General features: G+C 46.4%; 1 protein-coding gene across 2 annotated transcripts; it reads right to left on the bottom strand.

Moving 5' to 3' along the window:
- On the bottom strand, positions 1–25,525 carry RNPEPL1 (arginyl aminopeptidase like 1). 2 transcript variants are annotated; one of them, XM_034780587.1, is made up of 11 exons: positions 24,589–25,520; positions 15,155–15,295; positions 14,390–14,541; positions 11,720–11,836; positions 8,847–9,082; positions 7,430–7,543; positions 6,260–6,372; positions 4,833–4,941; positions 3,651–3,878; positions 3,303–3,445; positions 1–2,508 (listed from the first exon to the last, which is right to left on the bottom strand). In XM_034780587.1, exons 1-11 carry the CDS (start codon positions 25,375–25,377, stop codon positions 2,236–2,238), a joined length of 2,415 nt encoding a protein of 804 aa, XP_034636478.1. In that variant the 5' UTR covers positions 25,378–25,520; the 3' UTR covers positions 1–2,235. The 2 variants fall into 2 exon arrangements, 1 of the variants encoding a protein (XP_034636478.1); XR_004647005.1 differs by having other exon boundaries at positions 2,372–2,508; positions 3,189–3,445; positions 24,589–25,525.
- Positions 25,526–26,434: the final 909 nt, after the last annotated feature.

Here is a 26,434-nt window from a genome sequence, read left to right as displayed (position 1 = left end):
TTAGACACGTCACAAAGCTTAGTTTAATTTGATATTTAATCATAAGGCATCAATGTAAATTAAAAAATTTCCACCAGGGTCATATACATTCTCCCGCAAAATAAAATGCTGTAAAACCAAGGCCTGGTGCTGCAAGTGAGGCTAGTGGTCACTGGTTTTAGCCAGGCTGTCACTGCCGGCAGTGGTGTCCAGGATTCTCAGAGCCAACAATGGCAATAAAGGAAGTGGAAAGGTCAACTTGCATAAATCAGCGTAACAAGGTAACAATGAACAAAAGGAAAGAGAATTGTACAGAAAACCCCACTGAACAAAAAAGGTTAATCCCATTAAAAGAGCAAAGAGCACAGCTTGGAGATGTCAAGCTCCCAAATGCTGACGGTACATTTTGGAAACGACTGTAGTACTCTGCAGGCCTGAGTTCATTATTGCTTTATCCCAGTTTGGCCCAGGCTAAGGCGAATGTGAAATCCAACTTCATTTAAGGCCAGAAACATAGATCAATAACAGCACCTAAATCCCCATCAGTACATGGGTGTAAACTGATTTAATTTGGTGTAATATCTCCCAAGTTCCCTTCCTTGCCAATGCTATGTACATCTTCACAGCAACGCTAAAACGTCTGTCAGAACAAATGATGTTACATGGAAATCACTTTTTAAATGGGGAGGTCACTAGAGCAGGCATGTCTAACAGGCACTTAGTAACAGCCCCTCTCAGAAAACACAGACAGGCTTATTTTAAAAACACCCTTTCTTCCGAAAAAGGCCGCTTCCAGCTCAGTTCTCCTTTAGCTGAGACGACTCTGAAGCGTTCACCGTTTACTCAAGCTAGTGTACTTGCTACAATGCTACATCAGTTCCAAGAGAGCTGCAGGACGCCCACGGAGAGGCACTTAGAGACTGCCCACGCTTCAGTACAGAAAAGGTTCTTTAGAATCTGCACTGTATTGCCTGTGTTGTGTCATTTATTGGGGCTGCACTAGCGATTCCCAAAGGATTCCCCATGTGTTTATTTCTGATGAGCAACCACAACAATGCTTTGCCCACAGGGAACGGACAGTGGAGATTCTCTCTCTAGTCAGGTGAGCCTGGCCAGCGATCCTGGGGAACCACTCTGGGTAGCTGCCTGGGCACTGCACTGCCTTTAGGAGTCACGGAGCAGACTTGAGTAAACTGGGGTTTAGGCTCCAGCGTTTTGCATCCAGAGAAAGGTTGCTTCCCTCATCCCTCTAACAGACTATTATTCAGACCAAGGGAGGGGAAAAAAATAGAAAATAGAGTTTTAGCATGGTCACCATCTCCATGGTTGTCTTGCAGGTCCAGTGCACGCAGGTGGTTTTTTAAAATTAAATAAAGGTCCCATTTATTATTCCCAAAGGAAAGTAAGTAGGAAGAACACACAGGCCATTTGAAGGATGCAGATGCTCTACATGCCAGGAAACTAGTGAGGGATGAAGCTGAGCTTGTCAAAGGAGTTTAAGGGATTTAGGTTTCCAACTTCCATTGAAATTCAATGGCATCTGGGCACTGAACTCCATTAGGCCCCTTTGAAAATTGCAATCTGTTTGCTCGTCATTCCCAACCAGTGCAAAGGGAACATAGAGGGTAGGGTTGAGTTAATGGGGAAGATTTTAAATCCTCCATGAGGTTTCTATGCTCTCCATATTTATCCATCTGCTGTTTTAAACTAGATTCTCAATTATATAAGCATTAGTTCTCCACCTTCCAAATCCCACATTTCTGTCACAGAAAGGAGCACAAGCAGAAAACATGTTCGCCACCACTTCAAATTCTTAAAAGTCTATTCTTTACAGAGCTCTGGCCCAAATCCCCATTATCCTGCTTCTTGACCCTCCTGGCAACACACACACACAGAGCATGTACTGTGTGTCACCTCCGATTACTCAACACCAACAAACCCATCCATAAGAACCCCGAAGAAGAGAACTATCCACTTGCAGAGGGGAAACAACTCCATGAAGTCCCTGTCCATGACGCAATGAATCAAAATATCCATCCCACAGTAGTTCCTGCTCGCATCTGAAAAAGATCCCTGAAACCTGGCCATGTCACTGGGTTGGGCACTTGAAGGCACATTTGCTTTGTGTCCGGGGACTTTAAAAAAAAATCCAGTTACAAAAGACTGCAGCTGTAGGGCTGAGGAAAAAGAGGCATTGTATTTCTCCTCTGTTCCTGTCCCGCTCTTGAAGCGTCGTGCCTGGCATGAGATGGTGATCTAAGCAGACACGTTAACATCCCTGAGAGAAATGGCACTGTTAGCGGCTTCTGAGGGTTTGTCCTCAAGCACCATAGTTGGTGTGTCTGTGGCAACTGCTGTAGTGTCTGTGGTGGGAAGAGGATTCAAGCCCTGTGTCAAAATCTGCTGAATGGTTTTCCGCAAGTTGGGATGCAGCTGGTTCTGGGTCTGGTAGAAAACTTCTAAGGCAAAGGACTTCAGGGTGCCAGTACAGATGTCCTCATACAGTGGAATTGTGTACATTCGAGACATCTACAATAAAAATAAAACTGGATAACACATAATACCTATAAAGGTTAAGAGACTCGGCTATGCAACGAATACACCAGACAGTTCTCCATGACCTAAGATCATAGGCAGTTACTATATTTCTTCAAACTCTCTCTTTGGTTAGACTTTTATGAAATTACTTTAAATCAGGTGAACCTGAAGCCAGATCGGTATCAGTAAGACAACAGGCTTTTCTTTGAATGTCTAAGACTAGTTAATTCCACTACTCATGCACAACTAATAGCTCAACCCGCAGGCCAAGGGGAAAAGACACAGTGATGAAACGCAACAGCTTTTCACTTCTGCTCAATCAAGCAACTAATGAATGGCGTCTGATAGGCCTCAACCTAGTCCATGGATATTTATCCACTGGACAACAAAACTATCACACAGATTGGTATGGGTTGCAGTCTCTGCTCTACAGAGCCCAGAACTGGAAAAGCAGGACAAGACTGAGGTGGGCAGAGCTAGGTTGGGGGTGGGGAGCCAGACTAGAATAGTACAGACTATGCACAGGCAAGTCAAATTATGTCCTAGCCAATCCTTCATCACAGGAGGAAGGCACCAAACAGAAATATGGTCAGGACAACGTTGTGTTCTCTCACTTGCCGCCATCCCCACCCACTAGCAGGTGAACCAAGCTCAGCCCCTTCGCAACACACCTGATCTATACTTGGCCAGGAAGCAGAAGTTCCAAGGTTCTTTCACGTCGCATGTCTCATGCACATGTCTCATGCACTGAGAGGTGCAGTGCTGTTTAATCCAGCAGTTAGTACCTGGTATTCCAAGAAGTGTCGGACTTTGTAAAAATCTGGGTAATAGTCATTTCGGACTACGATCTGCAACCAGCGGATACGGATCTCTGCATTCATGGTGTCCAGCTGAGAGGAGTAACATTCTGAAAGCTTTTTTATCACCTCTGAAGAGAACGCATACACAAAGAGAGAGAGAGTTTGTTACGAGGAGGTATTTTGGCAAGTTTAAAAGAAATTAGACAAAAACGGATGAAAAACATTAACCTAGGGTGAGGGGCTGTGTGTTAAGAGAGCAAAGTTAGCAATAACATTATTTCCTTCACTGTTTGTACCAGGAACACTTGCCTACTGCTTTGCTCCAGTACTCACCAGGAGGCAACGGTGACCCATCCAGCAATCTGTCCAAAAAAAGCACAGTTTGGAACGGTCTCCATTTAGTGATGTCAACACTGCTAGCAGCAGCAACGGCATCAAGAGGCTCAGTGGTCCAGAGTTTGAAGAGTGTCTCCACTGGTCTGATCAGACTGGATCCCTGAGATAAGTCTGGCTCAGCTAATGGAGGTCCTGTAGCATTGAGCCAACGTTCAAACTCCAGTCCTGGAACGAGGAGCACCGAAAGGGTCAAGCAGGAGTCTCTGCAGCTGACTTGACTGTCTCAAGGCCCAGGACTGCTTCTAGCGTAGTTAAAAAAAGTTCTAACAAGAGCAATTGGATCAACTTCTAATGGTGGCAATACAGCAGGGAGCAAAATCCCAATAGTGACCCTACCAGTCTTAGCTATTTTCTCTGCACTATATAGATTTATCGGGTTAGGCTGTTGCTGCCTCCCTTCCAACCATAACACATCACTGTCTAATACTAACCCTGATGCTATCTAGTGCTTAGTCACTGTGCTGATGGTAACTCAAAATACCCAAGATGATAATGTTGAGATAGACAGAAAGGAAGATGAGGCATCTTGGATCCAACTTTCTCTCAGACTCCCCTTCATGCACGTCAAATTCTCGGCAATTTTAAGACCTCAGTTCTGACAGAGACTCAAGTAGAGACTAAAACGCAGGTAGGAATTGGGAGAGAGCTCCAGCTCTGTAGAAAGGGGGACAGGTGACTGCCCCACTAGGGGGAACGTAAATGATTTCAGATTTATTCCCACTATCAAAAGAAAGACCAAAATAACCTCCTTTAATGCACAGAGCCCTGCAAACCCATTTGTAGAATCAATGGCAGGATACAGAAAAGCATTTATACGTGAACTTCAGGGAAGTATACAGGCTGCAGCTACATAGTGAGAGAAATGTGTAACTAAATTCCACTATTTTAATTATAGAAAACGTTTCTTTTCTACCCTCTTTCTCTAGCTTCGATGACTGACATTACAAGCAGAGTGATAACGGCATGAATCACGTTTATAACGGTTTGAATGCCAAAGATGAATCAGTAAGGAAGTTTCATTTTCTTCAGATCCAGCATTTCCCTATACACCCTCTAATCCCAGCCTAGGCTGCTCCTTTCAAACTGTCTTTGCTTAAACAAAGAAACTCTCTTTCCCACCTGCTTTGTTGTCAACACTTTGCTCTTTCAGTTCTGGAAAAAAATTCAGGAAGGAATCCAAAAGATCTTGGGCTACAACGCTGGTGAACTTGTATTTCTCAATGTATGCCTGAAACAGAGTGAAAGAGTGAAGTATGGTTAGGAAGACAGTGAGAGTTGGTGGGAGAATCATGGAGCCTGATGTGAAAATACAGAGATGGGAGAGTGAGAACAGCTATTGGAAAGGGGTTCTGGTATAAAAGGAAGGTGAAGAGGAGGGGAGATCTGTATAAGAAGCTAGGTAAGGGAAGCACCATTGTATCCAGAAAAATGGTGCAGTCACAGAAAGGTTCCCAGTTCAGTACAAACTGCCCTAAGCAAGAGCTCTGCCACACTGAAGTATCAATGGCAGGAGGGGAAGGTTTCAGCACATTCACACTTGTGAAAATTAGAACACAACTGACCACCAAGCTATTCACCAACCGGGTACGGATTACAGGAGACGTACAGACGTCTCTGTACATACTTGATGTATTAAGGAGAGAAAGAAGATGAGCCAGAAGATATTAAGAGAAAGAGAGCATAGTGAGGTGACAGCAATGTGAAAGCCAAGGAGAGAAAAGTCAAGAGAAGAGCAAATGAGCTTGGTCGTCAGTTTTTAAACACAATTCAGCAGAGACCTCAATGTATACAGCATTTGCCATAGTGCCACTGGATACCAAGGCTTCCCCACCTATAATAAAAAGTGCTCTATCCAGGGAGTCCCGATCGTTGGGTTTGCTAGTCACGCATGCAAAAACCACAACAAACTAGGGACTCTCATTAGTAAACTGAAGGTCATCCCAGTGATAACTAAACTATTCCATGCAGTGTTTTCCACCGAAGCCCCAAATGAGTTACAAAGATACACTGATTGTCAGAGCACTATTAATTTAGTCATTGGCAATCTCATGACACCCTTTCAGCTTGCAGCTGGAGATGGACGGGAGCCTGTCCACGTTCAGTTAGGAGATAACCCAGGAGATACTTCTCTCTTGTGGTGTCTGTCAGAATTGGAGTGATGGCGGTATCGTTCTTCTGCTGTCTCAGACCAAATTGCCTCCCAGTCTCTCCTCACTTAGGCCATGTCTACACTACCACTTATGTTGGCAAAACGTATGTCGCCCAGGGATATGAAAAAAACACCTCCCTGACATAAGCGTTGACACCATAAATGTACGTGAGTGGTAGTGAGAAGGTAGTTTTACTAGGTTGACAGAGCTCTCTCCCGTCAGCATAGAACGGCTACACGAGCGATTTTACAGCGGCGCGGTTGCATCAGTACAGCTCTGCCACTGTAAGTTCGCTAGTACAGACATGGCCTTAGCTGCAGTGACAAAACCGGACATAACAGCAGTTAGAGACACAGGTGGAAATGTGCGCAGGACGAGGTATGTATTCACACTAACTCTGAGGAAGGAGTCGAAGTGTTTGGGGTCTCCGCAAAGCTGGGACAGGTAGTAAACAAAGCAGTAGCCTTTCTCGTAGGTGAACAGGTTCATCAGATTACTCGGATTCACCCCTGAAAGGAAAAGATAAACAACAGCATTGTAGGGCACTGTATAGCCTGGGATATTCTCTAAACTAAGCATAAAATCCCTATGATTTGAGCCATTTCAAATTCCAGACCAGTCTCTAAGGCCTCTCTTTGGAAAGGGATCTTTTTCTCAGTTCCATATTCTTCAATGCAAACCTTCGGAACCTCTCAGCATACACAAAGTCCTTGTCAGTGACTCTTGAGATGCCAACACTTGGCACCTTCAGTATTTTTCAACCTGTACTAAATTCTTATATGCATTTTATTTTGCTCTATGTGACACCTAGACTGTAAGACTACTTCGTGCTCTGTGTCCTTTTACACAGTCAAAAAAATATATAAACCAAGTACAAAGACAGAAAACCAGCACCAGGAAAAAAACCCACATCCGGGAGTAGAAATAAATTTAATTGAGGGAGTAACAACAGATCAGCCTCTAATACTGCAGAGCTGTATCAACAGGAAAGCAAACCAGGCATTTTAATGTGTGCACACGAGTATATACAAATATATAATTATGATATATGTGCACACCAGGGCATCTAATAGAGCAGACTTTCACCTAGGTTGCAAAACAAATCGTTTTCTTTATAACCACTTATTCTGACATGTTCAAATTTTCAAAAGTATTCAGCTTTCAGGGCAAAAATTTTCAGGGCAGAAAGATGTTTTGTCTTTGCCCAATGATGCTTATTTAAGAAACTGGGGGGAGGGGGAGAGGGGGAGAGGAGAAATCCATTCAAACATCTGAGTTTAGCAAAGGTTAAAAAAAAATAACCTTTTCCAAAAAATATATATATTTTTTTTAATTTATTTTTAAGACAGGGCTAGAATGAAAAATGCCAGGGGACCAGCTGCTCACCAAAGGCAAGTTCCTTCATTTATTTAAATTGATCTTCAAATTAAACTGACTGAAAATATAGGCCAAGATTTAAAAAAACTGGGTGTCTACACTTAGACTACTGAGTACATATTTAGGCATTTAAATATATGGGCTGTTTCTTGCAACAGCAACTCCCAGCAGTTCCAGGATCAGCCGTACCTGGCTCCAGCTTAACCTGAAGCTTGCTAACAGGGTTGTCCTCCCCAAGGAGCTTCATCTGTCTGTGGAGGGCATCAAGACGGAATGCAGTCTCCAGGCATGTGAAGGCAGCACCTGCCCCACGAGAGAGAGAGATTATACACACTATCCAGTTCCCAGGCAGACAACTGCCTCACTGGCACATGTAAAAGATACAGGTTACTGAAAAGTGAAAGACAAATGTCACAACAGGAGAAAATCAAATGAAAGTACTTTACAGAGAAACCAACCATAGAAATCCCTTGCAATTAGTGAAAAATATTTGCAATGAAAGTCTGAACTTGAAACATTGTATTTCCGAATTCTGGCTACATATCAGTCTGAAACAAAAAGGAACTCGTGGAATTAATCAACACAAAAACATTAATAGATTTCCCACTGCAGGCTCTTCTCTGATTAGATTTTACAAGCTAAGCAGAGTGGTACCTGGGCAATCTTTGAATGGGAAACTTCCAAGGAACACCCAGGTGATACAGGAAGCGATATTGGGAGTAGAGTAGTGGGCACTTTTCTTACCGTTCAGTATTTCATCAGTACCTCAGCCTGTTTGGGACACTGCTGAAGGATATGCCATCTCACGGAGGAGATATAGAGACACGTTCTGACAAAGTGTGGCTATTAAAGGTTCTATAGCTCTTTTTGAAGCAGTAAGGGCTTTACCTGTAGTCTCCTAGCCAAATTCTGATTCAAGTTGTATCTCCTTCTCTCTCTCCTGTAGCTGAAATTAGGTAAAAGTATTCTACATTTCCTGTCCCTAATTTCTGTGCAGAATTGCTCTGTGCTGTTAAGGCACCGCTGCTTTCACCCTACAGCTGGCTGCAATTTTTTGGTGACGGACGTGATCTCACCTATACCTTCACAGACACAGGGCGGTGTTGGAGAGAGGGCCTAACAGCTAACTTTTGAGTAAGAAAATGACTTAAGTCCAGGCCCTCTAAGGCAGGCTAGTTCCTACCTTTTCCGACACTGCACTGTGCCCCGGAAGCGGCCAGCAGCAGGTCCGGCTCCTGGGGGGGTGGGAGGAGGACCATAGGGCTCCGTGCGCTGCCCCCATCCCTAGCACCGGCTCCACACTCCCATTGGGAGCTGGGGGTGGGGTGTACCTGTGGGTGAGAGCCGCGCGGATTCACTTGTGCACCTCCACCTAGGAGCCAGACCTGCTACTAGCCGTTGCTGGGGTGCAGCGCGGTCCGCGGTGCCAGGACAGGCAGGAAGCCTGCCTTAGCACCCCCACTGCGCTGCTGACAAGGAGCTGCTGGAGGTAAGCCTGTGCCCCAAACCCACGCCCCAATCCCCTGCCCCAACCCTCTCCCCATGAGCTGGGAGAAGTACAGTGTCAGACACACACGTCAAACAAAAACAATCGCAACATCTATACCATAGGTCTCGGTGGTGATCCGGCGTTGTGCATATGTGGCCAGCCCCTCGCTCAGCCACATCTCCTCCCACGTGGCGTTGGTGACTGCATTGCCAAACCAGCTGTGGGCAATCTCATGAATGACGTCGATGATGAGGAAATCGTCACTCTCCAGAATGGAAGAGATTATGAAGGTCAGGCATGGGTTCTCCATAGCAACGATGGGGAAGGATGGAGGAAGAAAAACAATATCATACCTGGAATGGAGGGAGACGGAAAAAGAGAAGCCAGAGGAGCCAAATTACTTTAATTTATCCAAAATTACACAGAAGCTTTGTTGACGGAAAGCGTACTTGAAGGTTAATGTGTTTTCCCCGTTTCACCTCCTAACCCATTACTTGAGCCCTCTAGTCAATGCACTCCAGGTCAGACTGCAGCAACCCCCCGATCTCCCCCACCAGGTGATCAGCACTGGCCCATGATCAGAGAGCACTGCAATCAGCTTTGGTGGGTAGGAAAGCTTTCCTCCTGCCTATTCTTAACAAAGAAATACAGAAGCCCTGTGTACGGAGCTTACCCTAAGAACAAAAGCAATTCCCTCAAAAACAACAGACTCATCTGATAGTACCAAAGCTTCGAGTCAAAGTCAGACTGAACTCCAACAATCAGTTATAGGGGGTGTAGGACCCTGTAGTGAGGCTGTGTGGGTCCCCGCTACCCCAGAGAGAGACGAGCCCCTCTGGACACCAGAGTGGGCAGAGCCAGGGAGCTCTGAGCCCACCCCCAAGAGGGTCAGGCGTGGCACAGGAAGTATAAAGGCCCAACCCCAGAGCTCACTGGGAGGGCAGCCGCCGTGGAGACCAGATGCCTGTGGCCTACCTCCCGGCTGGGAAGCCCCAGCAACCTGCAGCAGACCCAAAGGGTGGCCGGGCCTGCCCCAGGCCAGCTACCCGGAGGACTTGCCGAGCCTGCCCGAAGCCAGCTATCCCAAGGAAACCATGGTGTTGGACCCCCCTGAGGATACCATCCTGACCCAGGTACCTGAAGAGGGGGAGTCTGGAAGTAGCCTGGGGGCAGTCGACCCTCGTCTGGCTGCAGCACTGCCAGAGCCCACGTCAGTGTGTTGCGGCCAGGATCCCCACTGACACAGCAGCGGGTCTTCTGCTGCTGCTAGGGCCCTGGGCTGGGACGCAGTGGAGTGGGAGGGCCTGCGTCCCCCCTGCCACCCAACTCACGGGTCGCTGTCTCCCCCTCTCCCAGGCCTTCAGACCCAGGGCCTGGGCTCACTGTTTATATACTGTTACTGCTCATCTCCTGCCTGAGCACCTGACTCACCATTGCCCCACCCTGACGGGCTGACGAATAACTGTGTTGTTTCTGCACTCACAAAGGCCGCGTAGGTAGACTCCTGAGGTCAGACTAATTCCCTGCTAGACCTCTTCCCGAACTTAGTGAGGCAGTGTGGGTCCTCGCTGCCCTAGAGAGAGACGAGCTCCGGCTAACCTCTCTACAGACCCACCCCTGCAAAGTGCTAAGCGCCATCAACTCCCACTTCAATAGAAGATGAGCGCATTTAGCATCTCACAGAAGGCTCTCCACACCTTGCAAGATTGGGCTCCTAGCAAAGTACTGACTCTTACACTTGGCTAGGTGAGGCTCAAGCCCACCTTGTCCCAAGGACATAAAACAAAAGTAAAAGGAAAGGGCTGGAATGAAGGAAATGGGGAGAGAGTTTGGGCTTAATCCCTAGAGGAGGGAAGGCTGCATCACAAAGTGCTATGGCACGTCTGAAGGACTTCACCACTCCACAAGATTCAGTGTCCAGAAAGCTCCAGTCCTCAACACTGCCCACCCCGATGATCACGAGTACAAATACCAAATGGTGAGAGAAAAATGGATTCTCCAAAGCAAAAATAAGAGGAAGATTGCTGTTCTTGTTTTGAATAAATTAAGTTTGCTTCCCCCATATTCTTCCTTTTTGCGACATTCTGAATTTCAGAGATTGATGATCTAACCATAACATGAACCATTCCCCCTCCCAAGCGGAATGCTGTGAAAGTTGAAGTAAAGACATTTTCCATTTTAACAAAAAAGAGTGTCGGCGAATCCAGAAGGAACTTTTATCATCTGCCTTCAAATTATTACACAAGCTACACAAATCCAGAGGAAGATAATGTAGCAAAATACACAAACGGTTTAAATACTGCAGGATGACACATGAAGTCAAGTGGGACTTAGCAAACATTAAATTTCTCAATTTCAGCTGAAAATTCCAAAGTCTCATGGGGAATATGGTGTAAAGAATAATATTGATTGCTACTCACAAAAGGAAAAAAAAAAAAAAACCACACACACACTAGGAGGTCAGCATATGATCTAGAACTGGTTAAGGCTACGCAGAGCCTAGTTAGCCCAGATTGTCTGCAGCTTCCTGGAAGGCACTGAACTTTCCCCTTGTGCCACATCCTTTAAGCTTTTGCTGAAGGCCAATTCTAGGCCGCTGAGCTTCACTTATTTTAATGTTTTGTAGTATTTTATTGTGCAGAACTTATAGAGCACGTATTGAGCGGTATATAAGTCTGCTGACTAGATAACGTGTATTATTAAATACTTTATTTTATATGTATGCTGTGTTTATAGCATAGATTTTCTTGTAATTTTCTTTTGGAAAATTAAACTGAAAAACAAGTGTGTGTGTTTGATCCTCCGCATGACTTCCGTCCACTGCTGAACCGAGACTCTGCAGTCAGTTATTAACTCCACACTATACACTCCTGAGATGCTCATCAGGCCTGCCAGATACAGTGACCCTTATGATGGAGCTCTATGTCCATCTTCTATATTCCTTTATATATTCCTGTCATGAGTATCCAGAAGAATTCTATTGAACTCACCTTCCCCATATGTAAGGGCCATAGAGGCTCTCTGCAGCACTCAGCCAACGCTCCACCATGCCAGACAGCTTGCTGATGGCTGTTGGCAGCAGACAAGGTTCTGCCCACACCCTGCTCCTGTCACAAAGCAGAAAATTGGAGCCAATAATTCAAACAGAATTAATTCCCTCTCTGAAAGAATAAAACCTCATCTTTCCACCACACTTTTATTTCATATCTGTATTCCAGTAGTGAATTGAGAGGTCTCAGGTCAGGATCAGGGCCCTTCTGTGCCAAGCACTGTATGGACACACAGGGAAAGATGGTCGCTGCCCCAAAGATCTTACAATTTATTAAGACTCAAGTAGATGTGCCCATCGGAAGGAACACGGAAGCTTGGTTGAGGGCAAATAATAAACACATAAATTAGGGCCGTCAAGCGATTAATTTTTTTAATCGTGATAAATCGTGCTGTTAAACAATAATAGAATACCATTTATTTAAATATTTTTGGATGTTTTCTACATTTTCAAATATATTGATTTCAATTATAACAGAATATGAAGTGTACAGTGCTCACTTTATATTTACTTTTGATTACAAATATTTGTACTGTAAAAAACAAAATAGTATTTTTCAATTCCCCCATTGCAAGTACTGTAGTGCAATCTCTTCATCGTGAAAGTTGAATTTACAAATGTAGAATTATGTTACAAAAAACCTGCATTCAAAAATAAAAATGTAAAACTTTAGAGCCTACAAGTCCACTCAGTCCTACTTCTTGTTCAACCAATCGCAAAGACAAACATTTGCAGGAGATAATGCCCGCTTCTTGTTTACAATGTCACCTGAAAGTGACAACAGGCATTCACATGGCATGTCACAAGATATTTACGTGCCAAATGCCCTAAAGATTCATATGTCCCTTTATGCATCAACCACCATTCCAGAAGACATTTGTTCACGCTGATGTCGGGTTCTGCTCGATAACAATCCAAAGCATGTTCATTTTCATCATTTGAGTCAGATGCCACCAGCAGAAGATTGAGTTTATTTTTTGATGGTTCAGGATCTGTAGTTTCCACATCAGAGTGTTGCTCTTTTAAGGCTTCTGAAAGCATACTCCACACCTCATCCCTCTCAGATTTTGGAAGGCACTTCAGATTCTTAAACCATGGGTCGTGAGCTGTAGCTATCTTTAGAAATCTCACATTGGTACCTTCTTTGTGTTTTGCCAAATCTGCAGTGAAAGTGTTCTTAAAACAGACAACATGTGCTAGGTCATCATCCGAGATTGCTATAACATGAAATATATGCAGAATGCGGGTAAAACAGAGCAGGAGACATACAATTCTCCCCCCAAGGAATTCAGTCATAAATTTAATTAACGCATTTTTTTTTTTACATTTGAACGTCATCTGCACGGAAGCATGTCCTCTGGAATGGTAGCCAAAGCATGAAGGTGCATACGAATGTTTAGCATATCTGGCATGTAAATACCTTGCAATGCCAGCTACAAAAGTTGACATGCGAATGTCTGTTCTCACTTTCAGGTGACATTGTAAATAAGAAGCAGGTAGCATTATGTCCCATAAATGTGAACAAACTTCTTTATCTTCGGGATTGGCTGAACAAGAAGTAGGACTGAGTGGACGTGTAGGCTCTAAAATGTTACATTGTTTTGTTTTTGAGTGCAGTTATGCAACAACAACAAAAATCTACATTTGTAACTTGCACTTTCACGATAAAGAGATTGCACTACAGTATTTGTAGGAGGTGAACTGAAAAATACTATTTCTTTTATCATTTTTAGAGTGCAAATATTTGTGATAAAAAATAATATAAAGTGAGCACTGTACACTTTGTATTCTGTGTTGTAACTGAAATCAATACATTTGAAAATGTAGAAAAACATCCAAAATATTTAATAGATTTCAATTGGTATTCTACCGCTTAACAGTGCGATTAAAACTACAATTAATTTTTAATCAGGATTAATTTTTTTTGAGTTAATCATGTGAGTTAACTGCGATTAATCGACAGCTCTAATACAAACAAACAAACAACAACATGTTAATATAAGATCACAGTGCCTAGGAACCCCAGTCTTGGACCGGGACCCCATTGTGTAGGCCAGGGGTAGGCAACCTATGGTACACATGCCGAAGTCAGCACGTGAGCTGATTTTCAGTGGCACTCACACTACCTAGATCCTGGCCACCGGTCTAGGGGGCTCTGCATTTTAATTTAATTTTAAATGAAGCTTCTTAAACGTTTTAAAAACCTTATTTATTTTACATACTACAATAGTTTAGTTATATATTATAGACTTATAGAAAGAGACCTTCTAAAAATGTATTACTGGCACGAAAAACCTTAAATTAGAGTGAATAAATGAAGACTCGGCACACCACTTCTGAAAGGTTGCTGACCCCTGGTGTAGGCGCTGTATAAACTGAGGACAAAAAGAGAGTCTGAAGAGCTCACACTAAGTACAGCTCCTGCAGTCCAATTCTGTGGAGTTTCTTATACCCAAGTAGACCTCCTGCTCTCTGAAGGGTCACAGCTCTCAATCCCAGATGGTAGCACAAAATGCTGCATTAACCCTTACCCACACTACCGTCCAACCCCCCAGCACAGCTTTACATGGACACAAGGAATAAAGTAGAAGCAGCTGGCTGCCAATCTCACCTGGGGCCAATGTCTGCAGAGATAAGGTCCCCTGCCACCAGAGCCACGAGATAGGCAGGAACTGGATATTCCATATAAAACTGGTATATGCCCTCCTGCTCCAAGTAGGTACTTTGGGTGGCACTCATCAACACCTGGATACCCGCGGGGGCCTGAAACACCAACACACATCTACTTAAGCTGGCTCAACAGGTTAAGATGATTGGGGTCAAGGGACCAGACTCGCAGATCTTACTTTTCCTGGAAGGATGTAATTTAATGGATGGGAAAACATTTGATAGAGAGAGAAAGAGGCAGAGTAAGGTCAGGTTTTATTTTTTTTTTTAAATCTGGATAAGCTGTCTGTGAAGTGACCATGACCAACCCCATTACAGAATGTACATGTGACTATTGGTGTTCCAGGAGCGCTCACATACCAAGTGGCTCCATCCACCCAAGAGATCACATTACCTGGTACTGCTTTTTCAGAACTGTGCACTGCCTCGTCATCAATGGGGAGGGTTACCCCCTCAATAACCACTGCTGGAAGCTACCACCCAATCTAATTCTCTCTTTCATAATATCCACTGCAGAACGAATGGTCCCAGAGGACCTTGGCTATTGGAATGCAAGGCCTGGGAGTTGCTTCAAAGTGGCTATTCTGGTTTTGTTCAGGGAGGACCTAAAGTCTCATGTCTGCTACTAGATCACCATTTCTTCTCTCTCATTAGTTGTCACTGGAGCACTGTGTTGTTCCTACCCAAGATTTCCACTGCAGTTACCTACCTTGACTGTAGCTGAATAGGTGCATTTCACTGCCGGTGTGTCAAAGCAGGGAAAGAAGGACCGATTACACACTGAATGGCCCTGGGTGAAGACAAACGGCTTGGCTTTGCCACAAGTTAGCTCTGGGTCCAGCCACCAGATCTGTTGGAATGTCAGATGGAGCAGAGGTGAGCAAAAGGAACAAAATTGATACAAGGGCAGAGGAGCTGAAATTAAGAGGTATGCTGAAAGAATCAGAGGGAGTTAGTGATTCTTCATTCATACGCCTGGGGTAATGCATATTTCCACTTCCAACAATTTCAGCCGCCATACATTTGCCATGGCCATCCAAACAGAGTAATTTTCTTTCACTCTCTGGCTATATAATGCAGTGCACAGCAAACCATAAACCCGCTCGGCTCAGGCCCTGCAATAACTGGAAATACGGATTTTCTTGGGGAGTAATCACCTGCCAAACCTGCAAAAAAACATCTCCTTGAGTAAAATGTAGTGCAGATGTTACAAAAGTAAGAACATATGGGGTCAGTAGTGCAAGCTTCCAAAAGCAGGTTCAAACAGTGTAAATATCATTATAGGGTGATAATAGCCAATATGGATGTGTCAAGAACCAACCAACCGACCTAGTATTAATATAAAGTGGGTGCATAACTGGTTGAAAAACCATACTCAAAGACTAGTTATCAATGGCTTGCTGTCAAACTGGGGGACATATCTAGTATGGGGTCTGTCCTAAGTCTGGTACTATTCAATATTTTCATCAATGATTAGGATAATGGTGTGGAGGGTATGCTTATAAAATTTGTGAATGACACCAAGTTGGGAAGGATCGCAAGTGCTTTGGAGGACAGGATTAGAATTCAAATCAACATGATGAAATTCAACAAATACAAGTGCAGTACTAACTACACTTAGGTAGGAAAAAATCAAATGCACAACTACAAACAGAGACTAACTGGCTAGGCAGTAGTACTGCAGAAAAGGATCTGAGGGTTAGGGCTTGTCTACACTTGCCGCAGGATCGACGCTGCGGTGATTTAATGCATCAGCAGTCGATTTAGCAGGTCTAGTGAAGACCCGCTAAATCGACCGCCGGTCACTCTCCTGTCTACTCCTGTACTCCACCCGATCGAGAAGAGTAAGGAGAGTCGACGGGAGAGTGTCTCCAGGCGATGTCACGTAGTGTGGACCCCACAGCAAGTAGATCTAAGCTACGTTGATTTGAGTTACACTATTCATGTAACTCAAATTGCGTAGCTTAGATCGACTTTTCCCTTTAGTGTAGACAAAACTTCACAGGGGATCACAAATTGAATACAAGTCAACAATGTGATGCAGTTGCAAAGAAACCTAATATTCTGGGGTGTATTAACAGGAATATCACATGTATGACATGGGAAGCAACTGTTCCACTCTACTTGGCACTGGTGAGGCTCAGTTGGAATACTGTGTCCAGTTTTGGGCACCGCACTTAAAGAAAAATGTGAACAAATGGGAGAGAGACCAGAGGAGAGCAACCAAAATTGTAAAAGATTTAGAAAACCTAAGAGGAAAGGTTAAAAAATCTGGGCATCTTTAGTCTTGAGAAAAGACAACGGAGAGGGACCGGTTAATAGTTTTCAAATTTGTTCAGGCTGTCATAAAGAGAAAGGTGGTCAATTCTTCTTCACATCCACTGTATATAGGACAAGTAGTAATGGGCTTAATTTGCAGCAAGAGAAATTTAGGCTAGATATTAAAAAAAGCTTTCTAACTATAAGGATAGCACTGGAATAGGTTACCAAGGGAGGCTGTGGAATCCCTGTTCATACAGGTTTTTAAGAGCAGCTTAAACAAACACTTGTCAGTGATGGTCTAGGTATACTTGGTCCTGCACAGGGGATGGACTAGACGTCCTTTCAAGGTCCCTTCCAACCCTACATTTCTATGATTCTATGATCACTGGTCCCCAAAACAGCCCTGCTAACTGCAGCACCATTGAAATGCAGCCATCTCTGGGGGAAATGGCAGCAGCCAAACAGAGGGGTACACAGCATACATACCATATTCAGAGAGTAGAAAATTTTGGCCAATGACACCAAAGCAAAGCTTTTTTAAAAAAATAGGGGCAATGGGATCTTTAGTATCCAGCAAAGCAATCAGCACCTGTTTCTTCTGTCTCACGCATGCAGGCAGGCAGGCAGGCTAAGAACTGTATGGAAAAAGAGAGCTCTTCTATTGTCTCACATTAGCCTCAGAATTATTACTACTGAGTCACATGGGCGAACTCAATTAGTTCCAACCAGAATATAAAGGGATAATAGTGTCTCTTTGGGCCACTTATACTGTAAACCAGTATTTCCCAAACTTGGGACGCCGCTTGTTTAGGAAAAGCCCCTGACGGGACGGGCCAGTTTGTTTACCTGCCGCGTCTGCAGGTTCGGACGATCACGGATCCCACTGGCCGCGGTTCGCTGCTCCAGGCCAATGGGGGCTGCGGGCTGAGGGATGTGCTGGCCACCGCTTCCAGCAGCCCCCGTTGGCCTAGAGCAGCGAACCACGGCCACTGGGAGCCGCGATCGGCCGAACCTGCAGACGCGGCAGGTAAACAAACCGGCCCAGCCCGCTACGTCCCAAGTTTGGGAAACACTGGTGTAAACAGACCGGTTACTGAGTCCAGGCTGTGCTGGTACAGGTGCTGGATAGAACCAGACGTAGGGACATAGCCTGGGAGGCACTGATTGGGGAAGGTACAGGGAATTAGGGTGAGAAAGCAGGACCTTTTATATATATATTTTTAATTTGTTTAAATTCTTAGTGTTTTCTAAATGTTTTAAAAGAAAGAACTTACAACACAGATGAAATCCTCCCCTTCTCCATTATCCATATCCCTGAACCAGGGGAAACACACATGCCTCTGATGGACTTCTAAGGTCTGCAAGAAAGATGCCCCACTTTGGTGCACCTCATAAGCTCCGTTGAAGCAGAGCTTCCCTCCTATAGGCCTTACACACCAACATGATTTATACTAACAGTGAAGTTAAAAAACAAAAAACCAACCACCACCAAGGAAAGTCCCAAATAAAATAAAATAAAATAAAAACTTAAAAGAAGAACTACAGCTGGATGCGTGTTTCAATGGAGTCCACTTAAAGCCCAAAAATTCATATTGCATTTTCTTTAAAAAATAAAAGAATGGTGAAAGGATCTAGTCCATTCTTCACTGCCACATAACCCTTCATTCATTAAATACCCCCAACCAACTTCTAGCACTCTCTCAACTTTAGATTTGCACAAGTGTATGCAAAAGTAAAGCCAACAATTATAAAATCCTATTTCCTTTTCAAGGATCCATCGCCAACATTCTGTAACATGAACACACTACAACATTACTCAGTACGACATACATATTAGCTGCAACACAGTTAACAATAAAAGGTATAAACTTGCAACGTCTCATGCGGTTACATAAAGCGATTATCATCTTACAATCAACACATATCCTACTGCAACAGACCACTCCAATCCTGTTCAGAAAAATATCCCGTCTACCCCACCATCACATCCCCCTGTGCTGCGTGGTGGTACTGAGGGGTGGCTCAAATGACCCCACGAAGAGCCATGCCCCTGCTTGTGTTGCTGCCTGCCCCGAGATTGGAAAAAAACTCACTCTTCCCCATATCACACATGCTGCTTTCCTTACCATCCAGTCGTGGCTTTCCCTGTCAGACATTTCCAGGTGTGTGAAATACCCAGCGTCCCCTACCTTAGAGAAACAGGGGGATGGCTGCTTTGCCTAATTCCCTCCACTGAAAGAAAGGTGGTTTCCCACAGTCTGTCTCTCCCTCTCCACATGAGAAGTGGGGCACTGACAATGCATCTCAAGCCACCAGCGCAAAACTTCATATTTTACTGAACCAGATAAGCATTTGTATGTATCCGCTGTGTGCCCCCAAGCCAGATAGTTCCTGCAGTTCTGAAACCCACAGCTGATACGGTGTTTATTATTGGTCAAGCCATTGGAAACACCACCAGCGCCCCAGTTTCTCTGCAGGGTTGGCATTCACACCCGTGGTGAGGAACGGGCTGCTCCATCTGAAACAAGAATCTCAGATCTATAGGAAGCAATTAAACTGCCCATCTGAAATACAGAGGACTTGGGTAAAAGAGAGAGACACACTTGGGGAGCAGGGAGTGAAGTGTCACTCAGTGATGTAGGAAGAACTATGACATCTCCAACTGAAATGGTACAGAGGTCAGTTGTTGTCTGAACACAGGTTGACTTTTGTGCTGTATCACAGGAAGGATGAAATACTAACCATTTTTATAACCTGCAATGCAAACCCTGGCTTGTCCCATTGTCATGGAAAGAAAACAAGAGTGGATGACAACATATTAAATGCCAAGTCAGGGACACGTCACATCTGGAGATTTGAAGTGCATGTAGAATTTACTTTCCCTGGAACGGCACAAATAAATTTTTTTTTTTTTTTTGCAGAACATCTCTAGTCCTGAAAGGTTGGGACTGAATTACCCTCACTTCAACATATTTCACACCTGTATGAAGTCCACATGCCACTAGGGTAGTGCTGTGCTTAACACACGCTTGCTCCTGGAGTGTGAAGGTGGTATACAGATCGTAGTTCCCTAACGGAACACAGCCCCAGAAAGGAACCGGAATACTCTGTGAAAGACAGATTTAAACTCCCAGCTGTCCCTTCAGAGCCATCCACCATACAAAGATATTGGCTCCTGCCAGATCTGCTTGAGGAATAATGGACAGCTGAACAACATACACGGATAGCTAAAGCCAAATAAATAAATGCAACACAATTCCATGTTTCAATCAGCTATTTCTAGCCTCTCATGCTACCTTACTGCTGATACCTCTATGCTGGATTGAAACACTAATTTATTATTTAATAACACCACCCACAAAGGTACTAGGGGCCTCACAGGAAACAGTCCCTGCCCCCAAAAAACTCATCTTAAAAAAGATCTTGCAAAGACTGAAAAGATCCAGGGAAGGGCAGTGAAGATGGTTCTAAGTCTAGGTAGGACTTCTATGAGAGAGAAGTCTCAAAATCTAAAGTTATTTAGCCTGCAAAGAGAAGAGAGTTTGTGAGGAATTTACTAATGTATTGACAATTATAAAGAATGAAAACAAATCACTCTAAACACTGGGTCACCTGTATTTACAGTATAGTGCTACACTAAAAACAATCAAACAATGGCACCACATTCTCACCACTCAATTGCTCTAGAGCCAGTAAGACCGAAAAAGTGTAAGTGACAGCGTCGGCTCAGACATGATGGGGCTGAGGAGCAGATGTTCACTGAAGGCATAATTTGGCTTGCAGAGTATTTATGCCAATGTGCAGGTCAGAAAACACAATGGGGCTTTGAGATTGTGAAGCAAAGGTGAGCCCACTCTCTGCTGCCAACAATATCCTTAGGACACCAGGCTTTGTAACTGTATTTCAACGGCATCAGTCAATGCGATCAGAAAGAGAGCAAAAAGGCCGCAAGAGAAAAGCCCCAGGAGAAAGAACATCTGCCTCACACTTAATCCCGGAAAGACCAAACCAATGATGATGGGACTGGAGAATCCGGATGAGGGTCTGGACACAGCATCCATGCATTTGTCATCTCCGGACTAGATTACTGCAATACATTGTATCCAAGGGTAAAAGCAGAAGCTCCTGCAGAACAAGGCAGATCACATAAGCAGGATGAGACAATAAGAGAACATCACCCAAGTGCTCTGCATTCTCCAGTGATTCTCAGTGCACTTCTAATGCCAACAGTCTTGGCTCAGGATGTAGCTAGGTCTGAGACCACTTCTCCATCCATGACCCAAGACAATTCTGCCTGTGGCATAATGCAGCTGGCAAAAGCCAGCACAAAGATAAAACATTCTCAGTCAAGATGACTAGACTGTGGAATCAGCTTCCAGAACAAGCATGTACACCTCTACCTCGATACAACGCTGTCTTCAGGAGCCAACAAATCTTACTGCGTTATAGGTGAAACCGCATTATATCGAACTTACTTTGATCCACCGGAGTGCGCAGCCCCGCCCCCCTGGAGCACTGCTTTACCGCGTTATAGCCGAATTTGTGTTATAGTGGGTCGCATTACATTGAGGTAGAGGTAAAGATCTAATTTACCTTTTCAGTTCTTAGAAGCTACAGTGAGGAGCTCTATAAGAACAACCAAGACAGAATATATATTGTTATATAGTTCATGCGGTAACAGCCAGAGATACTCTTTTCTTACTTCTAAGCTGAGCAAATTTGATATGGAGTTGTGGGGCCAATTTTTACTGTCACTTCTCAGGACAGAACTACACTTGAAATATCAGCACATTTAGACCAAAAGGAATCCTCACTTAAGTAGCAAATAGCATATGCAAATCACTGCCACGGTTGAGTCAAATTTTTAAGTGGCGGGATAATTTTAGATCGCTGAGGGTTTTTGCAGAGTTATAAACTATGATAAGACCTAGATACCAGTGTTCACGGTGCTTTAGAAATGCTGTGTGATTAGGTAATTTTATGCCCTATTGCCGGTCATTGTCACGAGAGAATCCCCATTTCCACCCCCTGGTACCACATGCAGCAAATGCGCAATTGGCCAAGTGCATTCTGGAGGTTTTTCTTCCATACCATCAGGCATCAAGCAACATCAGAGGCAGGATGATGAAACTGATCTGATCATATCAACATGGCAAATCTAATAGGGACCTCCAGTTTCATGACATGGTGGTCACACCTACCAGACAATCTGGGCTTGACGGAGACAGAGATCACAGCAACTAGAAAAAAAAATTCTGCGTATTCTGAATTTTAACCACTTTCTCAAGTGGCAACATTGCTGTTTATTTTCTGGACTGCTCTAAATCAGGCAGAGAGATGGCTCTTCGTGGGACATTTCCAGGATGATCATCATTCCTGACCCGGCAGCTGGGGACTTAATGAGAAAAGTGCTATAGCACCCCAGCTAAAGGTTCTAAAATCAAGATTATAGAGACTTCGTGTGTAGCACTATAGAAAGAAGAATACAGAAAGGAAGGTCCAGTGGTCAGGGTGCTAATCTGAGATCCAGGTTCAATACCCAGCTCTGACATAGGCTTCCTGCGTGAATTTGAGCAAGTCACTTATTCTCTCTGTCCAATGGGGATAACAGCACTGCTCTACCTCAGTGCAGGTTGTGAGGTACTCAAGTACTATAGTAATGAATGGGGACCCGATAAATACCTGAGATAGAGAGAGAGAGAGAAATCTGGTAAATCACTTCTACCTGGAAATCTGTTCTTTTCACAAGGATGTGTGACCTCCTACTTGTTGTCTACTAGATTATTTTGCCATAAACTGATTTTTTCAGTTTTTTTCCCCTTAGATTTTCTGTCTGAATAATTTTCAGCAATTAAAACAATTACACGTGCTAGTCCCATTATTTTTGTGACCCTAAAGCTAGATGCAGTACATTATACTAAACAAACAAGCTGCTATAGGTAAGGGTAAATCACATCAGATAAAATGAGCATGTCCATCACATTAGAGTATCAAAGTTTTGCGAGTCTCACAAAACCCTCATGAGACCTTATTACATTTTGCAAAGGGACGTACGCAGCCCAAGTGAGCAAAGCACCTTCGTATTACAGCTAAATACAAAGACAAGGGATATTGTACTGTTCAGTTACACAGAGCTGAATTTAACTTAATTTAATAAAGTCCAGTGATTGCTTAGATATGTTTATTTCCATAATCCCTTGGAATTTCAAGATCAGCTGGGTATTGACTGAAAGTTCAGGGTCCAAGTGGTTACAGAGAATTATAGGAATCCAAATGAGCAGCAAAATTTGTAAAGCTCTCTCTTTACCGCAGAAAAAAGTTGCTTGTCCCATGCAGATTAGCCAGTCAGGGGCCACCACTAGGTGGGCCTGTTGAGCATACTGTGTTATAATCCAATTAAACACTGCCAAAGCCAGACACATCCAATAGAATGTCTTCCCAAAATACTGGTACACGGCTATTCGTGCCTGAATTGTGTATTAAATGCAAGCATCACAATTCCAGCTCCCTGCTGTTGTTACCAAAATGTAACTGGCTATCTAAAGCCTAATTTTTGCAAACATTTGGCAAAAGTCCACTGTATTCTGGCTTACTTGCAGATACCCGACCTGCTCAGAAGCATTCTGAATGAGGCAGAAAAGGAAAGGAACCAAGGCCAGGTACACATTACAGACTTTTGCTGGCATGGGCAGGGGTGCTATGAGGTGTGCTTTATGACCAATACACGTGCCAGCAAAAGCCCTTAGTGTAGATGCAGTTATACTGGCAAAACTGCAGCTGGAGCTTAAAATAATGCATACCCAACATGCAAGGAGTGCTTTGGCAGTATAGATACCAATATGGCTATACTGGCAAAGCACTTCTAGTGTAGACCTGTCTGAGTGTACACCGCTTGCCAACAACCATGTTGATTTTAAGGGCGTAACTCTGAGCTGCTTATGCCCATAGTGGCAAGGAACAGGGGCATCAACTTTTGAGAGCCCATAGAAAGAGCAAGTGGCTCACTCAGCGCATGTGTTGTAAAAAGCCTTTGTTGCACCCATCACAGGTTGGGGCCTCAGAAGAGGGTTCGTGTTTATTCAGTGTCACATCCTGAGGTACGCCCTTGTTGAGTGAAGAGAGATGTCACACACACTGACTCAGAAGGAGCACGCTGAGTAGGAAGGGGAAAGCTGCTGTCTACACACAGACCATCTGGTAATCAGACAAATGGCAGGATAACGTAGCAGTGAAATTCTGATTTTCCTCTAACGCCAGCCCACACGCAGGCACCAACTTCAAAGACAGCGAATTATAGGTCAAAAATGAAAAAAACAATAATATGAAAATAAGTAACCTCATGATATTACATAGGGTAGACGCCCCCTCGTTCCTACACCTCCACTTGTCTGCTGTCATCTCCCCCTGGGTCAAGCTTTGGCTCATCTAATCTAGACTGCAAGTGCCTCAGACGGGCACTGTGTCTTCGTAGGTGTCCGATAGATGGATAACAAGACAGTGAATTGCCCAAGATAGTGAACTGCCAATATGGGAAACCAGCTCCACTGTCACTCCCATGTAATCAAACCACCTACCGCTACCATCCACAGCAGCAAATGCTTCAAAATGACAGGCAAGGTCATTTAGGCTGGGCCCAGGCAAAACCCCAGGAGAAAGCCCACGAAACCCCAAAGCACAACCTGCCAGCGAAGACAGTATTTCAACCCACCCCTTCTGCTGTACCCTGGCAGAAGGAGAGAGAAATCCAGGCCTAGGTCTGGGAAGATAGCCGAGGGCACAGGCTATACTCCTGGCCGCTGGTATTTTTGCTGCCCGTCAGGGTACCCAGACACCCCCTCCGAGAAGGAACAAAGGAGACAGGGGCTCGGAAAGGCTACTTACGGCCGGGCCGTCGGTGGTGGTGTAGCGGACGATGATCTGGAAGGGCTGGTGAGGCTGCAGGGCAGCGGGCAGGGAGATGGTGAGGGAGGAGCCATACTCAGTGAAGGGGTCTACCCTGAAGACGAGCGGGCAGCAGGCTGCGGAAGGGTCGGGGAAGGTGGGGAAGGGAGGGGGCGGCAGGTCGGGCGCAGGGGGGCAGTCCGGGGAGGGACACGCCGGGGGGCTGGAAGGGAGGGCAGCGAGCTGGGCCCCGGCCCCGGCCCCGGGCTCAGGGCTCAGCCCCGGGGTGGCAGGCGCGGAGAGCGGGGTGGAGGCGGTGGAAGGGGCGGACAGGGGGGACGAGGAGGCGGTGGAGGGGTCGGGCAGGAGCGGGGTGAGGGCACAGGCGGAGCCGCAGGGCAGGAGCGGCTCGGCCGGCGGGGGGCCGGGGCCCGCGGGGAAGCCGAAGGCGCAGGGCCCCTCCCCGGCCGGGGCGCGGCGGTAGCCGGCCGAGAGGACGCGCAGGGCCGGGTGCGTGTCCAGCACCAGGGCGCGGGGCCGGGCCCGCAGGGCGCAGAGCTCCAGCACCAGGCAGCCGGCCAGCGCGCGGGCCGCGGGCCGCAGCTCCAGCCCCAGCTGCAGGTGGCGGAGGCGGAAGAGCTGCGAGCTCGAGGCCGAGGCCACGTCCGGCGGGGGCTCGGGCGGGGGCGGCGGCGGGGCCGGCGGCGCCTCGGGCCCGGGCGGGGGCCCCTTGCGGCAGCAGCACAGGCCGGGCGGCCGCGGAGCCGGAGCCGGAGCCGGAGCCGCCATGGAGCGGAGGAGGCGGAGGCGGCGGCCGCTATGTGAAATCCATGGGCGGGCGGGGAGGAGGGAGGCCCCGCGGCCGAGGCCACCGGGGGGAGGAGAGCCGCGCAGGCCCCGCTCGGCACCGGCCCTCGGGAGCGCCGGACCCGGCCGGCAGCACCGAGAAGGGGCGGGATGGCGGCCGCCAGGGGGCGCCGGGGTCAGCAATCCCGGCCGCGGCCGCCAGGGGGCGCCGCAGGGCGCGAGCGATCGGCGGGGCGCGGCCGCCAGGGGGCGCCCGGGAAGGGAACGTGCCGGGGAGTCGCGAGGCGGGGGCTTGGCTCCCCACGGCCCCAGCTGCAGGGGCACCACCAACGCCTGGCATAGCTGGGAGGGCTGGAGTCTGTGGCTGGCTAGTGGGGGCGGCCCCAACTCAGCGTCCACCCATGGCATAGAGCCATAGACACCCCCTCCTTAAGGGCAACCCGCCACCCACCTGCCACCCAGACACCGCTCCTCCTGGGGCACAGCCTACACCCTGCGTCCACCCACAGACGTCCCTTCCAGGAGTACAGCCCATGCCCATCATCCACGTGCCACCCAGACACCCCTCCTCCTGGGGCACAGCCTACGCCCGGCATCCAGCCCCCCCAGACATCCCCCCCTCCAGGGGCACAGCCCACACCCGGCATCCACCCATGGCACAGACCCCCCCTCCCCCCGGGGCACAACCCCCCCCCCGCCACCCCCCCCCCCCCCCCCGACATCTCCTCCAGGGCAACCCATCATCCACCCACCCCCACAGATGCCCCCTCTTCCAGGGGCACAGCCCACACCCGTCATCCACCCATGGCACAGACGCCCCCTTCTTCGGGGCAACCCGCACCCACCATCCACCTGTCACCCAGACACCCCCTCTTCCAGGGGGCAGCCCATGTCCAGCATCCACCCATGGCACAGACACCTCCTCCTTTGGTGTAACCCACCCCTGGCATCCACCCACCCCACAGACACCCCCTCCTCCAGGGGCACAGCCCACACCCAGCATGCACCCACCCCACAGATGCCCCCCTCTGCCTGGGAA

This window comes from Trachemys scripta, chromosome 9 (assembly GCF_013100865.1).
Source record: "Trachemys scripta elegans isolate TJP31775 chromosome 9, CAS_Tse_1.0, whole genome shotgun sequence".
Classification (NCBI taxonomy): domain Eukaryota; kingdom Metazoa; phylum Chordata; order Testudines; family Emydidae; genus Trachemys; species Trachemys scripta.
The sequence above is the reverse complement of the archived record's forward strand: the minus strand, read 5'-3'. Positions and strand labels throughout refer to the sequence as shown.

Coding starts and splice junctions, on each gene's coding strand:
- RNPEPL1 (XM_034780587.1), bottom strand. CDS start 25,377: ATGGCGGCTCCGGCTCCGGCTCCGGCTCCGCGGCCGCCCGGCCTGTGC. Junction 14,542..15,154: donor CCTATTCAGCTACAGTCAAG/GTAGGTAACTGC, acceptor TTGGTGTTTCAG/GCCCCCGCGGGTATCCAGGT. Junction 6,373..7,429: donor TCAGGTTAAGCTGGAGCCAG/GTACGGCTGATC, acceptor TTTTCCTTTCAG/GGGTGAATCCGAGTAATCTG.